Source organism: Mus pahari, chromosome 2 (genome assembly GCF_900095145.1).
Source record: "Mus pahari chromosome 2, PAHARI_EIJ_v1.1, whole genome shotgun sequence".
In the NCBI taxonomy this organism is placed as follows: domain Eukaryota; kingdom Metazoa; phylum Chordata; class Mammalia; order Rodentia; family Muridae; genus Mus; species Mus pahari.
The window spans coordinates 160,870,905-160,876,221 of record NC_034591.1 but is presented as its reverse complement, the minus strand read 5'-3'; the positions used below and the strand labels follow the sequence as shown (position 1 = coordinate 160,876,221).

General features: G+C 47.6%; 1 protein-coding gene across 2 annotated transcripts in view; it reads left to right on the top strand.

The window, feature by feature from the left end:
- Itpr2 (inositol 1,4,5-trisphosphate receptor type 2) overlaps positions 1–5,317 on the top strand; it is a 397,058-nt gene that overhangs the window by 95,392 nt on the left and 296,349 nt on the right. For both annotated transcript variants that reach the window (XM_021191683.2, XM_029533962.1), the window contains one exon: positions 206–250. In XM_021191683.2, the coding sequence (XP_021047342.1) occupies positions 206–250 (45 nt within the window). The remainder of the gene's footprint in view (positions 1–205; positions 251–5,317) is intronic.

Below are 5,317 nucleotides of genomic sequence, written 5' to 3'. Positions count from 1 at the left end.
GAGAGAGAGAGAGAGAGAGAGAGAGAGAGAGAGAGAGAGAGAGAGAGAAATAGAGGAAGCGCATGCAAAGTGCATGCTGGGATTAATCTCAGGTCATCCAGCTTTCAGTGATGCACCTTTATCCACTGGGACATCTTACAGGTCCAGGCTCAGCACATCCTTCCTGGCACTTTTAATTTAAAACAAATTTTGCTTTGTTTTTCAGCTTAATCCTGACTATCGAGATGCTCAAAATGAAGGAAAAAATGTGGTGAGTAGACCTTCTGTCAGTATGTCCCAAATGTTCCACATCTTATTTTATATGAATAAATCAAAGACATTTTACTAACAAGCTTGAAGATTAGGACCCCAAGACAGAGTCTCTCAATTGAAGAAATGGTCAGAGAAGCATGTGGGCTCAGATGCTATTCCCCTCCCTGTCAGCAGGGGGTGCTAAGGGACAGTCCTGCCTCTTGAAGACTGGTTATTGCAAGACATCGAGGCTTCTGGGAAATAGGCTATGGTTGGTCTAGGTTCAGTTTCCAGAAGTACGTGGAAGTACTATCTAAAAGGGGGGGGGGGGGAGACAGGCAGTGAAATGGTTCTTGGTTGTTTCTGGAGGATCTGAACTCTGTTCCCTAAACCCACATGGTAGGAGAAAACCAATTCACAAGAGTTGTCCTCTGACTTTACATGTGGCATCTGCCCTCTGCATCTATGCACATACATACATGAAAACTAAATGTAATAAGAGGATCTAAAGAGGGCTGGAGGTATAGCCCATGATACAGGGTCTACATGTGAGGCTGTAGGTTCCGTCTTCAGTACTGGGGGACAAGTTGCTTCTAGGAAGGCGCCCATCAAAAATTCCCACTGTGTGGCTTAATTACAGCTCTGCTCTGCTTCCTGCGTGGACGGTGGTCATGCAGCTGGCTGTGTGGGATGAGCAGAGTGGGTGGACACAGACAATGCAGCCTCACGGAGTGGATAGGGAACGGGATTCTGTGCTAAGCAGTAGACCCAGGGTGACATCCATCCTCACTAATCAAGCCTTGTTGGACCGTGATGCTCTCCTCCTCATTCCTCAACTCCACGAAAGCTGAGAACACGCCTGCATTTGAGAGCTTGTCCCCAGACTCACTGCAATCTCACACAGGGCAGGTTGTCTGCATTCTGGACTGTGCCAGTCTCCTGTGAGAGACATCCAGCACCAGAGGTTTGTTTTAATGAGCCTGTCTCCAGAGCCTCAAGCTTGACTGTAAAGAAAACTGAGCCCATGAAGGCGTACTGCACACAGTGTGGCTTCTTGTTCCATAGTCTGCTTGCCACATTGCAGTAATTATACTTCTGTTTGAAGAGGAAAGGAGAGGGGTTGTTAGAGTCAACCTGCAGCCTGTGACAGAGGAGATCAATTTCCCAAACAGAACGCCGGCCTCTCTCACGCAGAGTTCCAGTAACACTGATGGCGATGATGCTGATTTTCCCCTTAATTTTCCCCTCGTTGGCGACTTAATGACCTGCTAATATTTTTTCCTGTAATTCAGAAACCTTTATCAAAACGTCACCTTCCATTTTTGAAGTCTCAGAGGTTAATGCAGGGTGTTGCAGAAATGAGGCGGTGTGTGTCGGGGCTCCCATTAAGGCCGAATTGCTGTGTTCACTTTACAAAGGGGTCCATTATTTCCAATCTTACAAATGCACCGCTTCCCTGTGCACCCGGTAAACATTGGCACCGTGTCAAGCCCAGCTGGGAGCCTGATGGTCATTATTTCTTCTCGAAGGTCCACATCTTTTCAGACGGCTCTGCAGAGGGGATTTTTTTTTTTTTTTTTTTTTTTTTTTAATTCCAGGTTTTCTTTTTTTATACTTTGTGATCTTCCACCAAATCCGTGAAACAAGCCTGGCTTTCTTTCAAAAAAAATTTTTTTTTTTTTTTTTTTTTTTTTTTTGTAAATTCTCTGCAATGCCATTCATATTACCAAACATATTTATGTGGCAAGGGATCTGATTATTTTGAAGGCAGTTCTGTTGGGGTCCCACAGCCTCTGCAATATTGGCAGAGTGGACCAGATAATTCTTTCTGGTGGTGGCAAGGTGACCTCTGTATGAGTAGTGGGGTCTTCTGCCTAAGTCGCAGCGGGTGTTCCCTCAATGGGAGTGGGGCGCACTGGAAGGCAGGCTGATGGCAGCATGCTGATCTCGTCTTACTGGGTGTTAGCAGCTTCACCCTACCCCAGCACTCAGCCGTGACAACCAAAAGTGTATCCAGAAATTTTCAGATGTCCTCTGCGCATCACAACCCTCCTGTGTGGCCAGGCACAGCCCTGCGTGTGTTCATACACATGGGAATGTTCTAGAAAAAGGGGACTGTTGAAGAAGCATTTCCAAATACTGGTCTGTAGAATTTGCAGGTGGGGGTTTAGGTTCTGTCGGATCTTCACGCTGCCCTGGGTTTCCAGGTTCACTGGCAGTAAGATGTGCAGACTGAGAAGGCAGAAAGGACCTCTCAGGAAGCTCTGGGGACGAGGCTTACAGAGTCAGAGAAAGTCCTGGCAGCCACCCGAGGCAGCCTGGGCTGTGTGGCTTCCCCAAGCAGAGCTGGAGGTTGGGCTGAGGGGGAAGGGGAGAGCCATGGCAGAGATGTAGCAGCCTTCTACAGCCTGAACCTCAGCTCCAACAGTCAGACAGGGCTTCTCCCAGCATGTCTCAGGCTCCAACAGCACAGGCGATGCTCAATCTAAAGTCAGTGAATCACCGTGACTCAACACAAAGGTGTTCTGGGGTGCCCTGAAGTACACCTTTCCAGGAGAGGGGGCTGGAGCAGGAGCAGAGCCATCAGCTCCCTTGTGGCTTTGCATCAGGGCAGGTGCCTCCCTGTGCAGCCCTCCCTGTGCAGTGCCTCCCTGTGCAGTGCCTCCCTGTGCAGCCCTCCCTGTGCAGTGCCTCCCTGTGCAGTGCCTCCCTGTTCAGCCCTCCTTGTGCAGTGCCTCCCTGTGCAGCCCTTCCTGTGCAGTGCCTCCCTGTGCAGTGCCTCTCTGTGCAATGCCTCCCTGTGCAGCCCTCCCTGTGCAGCCCTCCTTGTGCAGTGCCTCCCTGTGCAGCCCTCCCTGTGCAGCCCTCCCTATGCAGCCCCAGAGATCGGTGCTTTTTCTTCCTAGTTTAAAGAGAATGCCATCTGGGCTGGAAGACAGCTCAGTCAGTCAAGTGCTTACTTTGCAAGCATGAGGAACAGAGTTCAACCTCAGCACCACTTAAAAATAGCTGTCTATGGTGTGCCTGCCTGTCACTCCAGTATTGTGGGGACACAGGCAGGTCCTTGGGGATTGCTGGCCAGCCAGTCTAGCCTACTTGTCAAGATCTAACTCCTAGTAACTTTGTCTCAAAAATAAAATGAGGTTCAAGATTGACCTCTGGTACACACACACACACACACACCCCACACACTTGCATACACACACTCTCACACGCACACACCCTGCACCTACATGTGAGAAAATGCACACACACTCATACTTACACACATTCACATACCCACACACTCATACACACATACACACTTATCTATATCCATAAACATGCATTCACATATACACAAACACATATTCACAGACACACACTCATACACATATACTCACACTCACACATACTCACAAACACACTCATATACATATACTCAGACACTCACATTCATAGACACACCCTGCACCTACATGAGAACATGCACACACACTCACACTCACACACACTCACATTACACACACTCATACATACATATCCACACTCACACTCACCTATAACCATACACATATACTCACACACATATACACATTCATAAACACTCATACACACACTAATATACACATTCTCACACTCATACACACTCACACACTTACATACACACTCACACACACTCCTGCACCCACACATGGGAACATGCACACACACTCCCATGTACACCCACACATACACAAACTTATGAAACATGCCTGTTTGGTAAGCAACTAGCATGTGCTAATAAGCAACCAGGTGGTGTTCTGAGAGCCGGGGTCTGAGCTGGGTGTGTGTCAGAGAGAGCTTCTTGGAGTTGAACTGGCACCTGTTTAAGCTCCCTTGGCTACTCTTCCATTTTTATGATGGCAGGCAAACTATGACACTTCCAAAATTCTCTGCAGAGAGCTACAGTTCCTGTGTCCCTTTTTCTCTCGCATTAAATATCGAGGGTTTTATAAGCAGAATCCACAAAGCTCATGAGTTTGAACAGAATTTTCTTTATGCTATAAAGATGCAGGGTTGCCTTTCTTATTTATCGAAGCTACATTCATTATTATGTGTATAACTACAGTTTTCTGGCGACTCTGGCAGTCTTGACAGGCCGGGCTTGACATCCTGACACAAGAATTAGAGAGAGGACTGAGAGGGAAGAGCAGAAGGGAGGGGACTTTTCAGTGTGACTACAGTGGGAGGAGGAGCAGGTGAAAGAGGCCAGTGAGCTCCGGTGTCTTCAGAGTCCTGACAGGAGCCTTGGGTCTGAACAGAGGAAGACTGGGCAGTAACTATGCAGCCCCGGTCAGGGCTCAGTCTGGTCACCACTTCTCAGACCAGGTTCCACAGGAGGTATGGAGAAGTTACTGTTGAGTGCGCCAATCGGTTCCCACAAAGTGATCGCTTCTGCTGAGGGTGTAGCTGAATGCCCCCATTGGTACTCGCCTCACTGGGGGACTGTGTATCCTTTGTGGGTTTCTCTTGGAATCCAAGGTGGCTGCAGGCTCAGAACAATGATGTCTCTGTGCCTTTAGTCTCTGAGGGCATCGAGATAGGTAAGGAATACAGATGCTCTTTGAGTGTGTAGTGCCTATAAGCAGGGCCAAGCAAGCTTCTGAGTGGAAATGAAGGAGAAAGAAATGCAAGGTGTTCAGAGAGGCCAGGCTTCCATCCTGTCTTAAGCCAGCCTGTGGCTCAAGGGTGGAGTCTGCTTAGAAAAACAGCTTCCAGGTGCCTGCTTTGCTCATAACGCATTATTCATATTTAATTGCTTAAAAATTCTAAGGGGCAGTCTTGATGCTTACTTCCAAACTGTTTATGAAATGGAGTTTGTTAAATAAACTAGCCAGAGCGTGGGAGAGTCGAAGCAGGAAGCTTCCAACAAGGCTCTTGTAAAACTCATGTAGGCATGTCAGATGCTCCTCCACATACACAGTTGTGAAATTATTTATGGACAGACATTTTCTATGCATTAGAGCTATTTTGCAAAGGCCAATGGGAAGGATGGAAAGCAGAAGAACACATTCCATGTGTTCTATTTAGTTACAATAAAGCCACAACTCTCGAATACTATTAA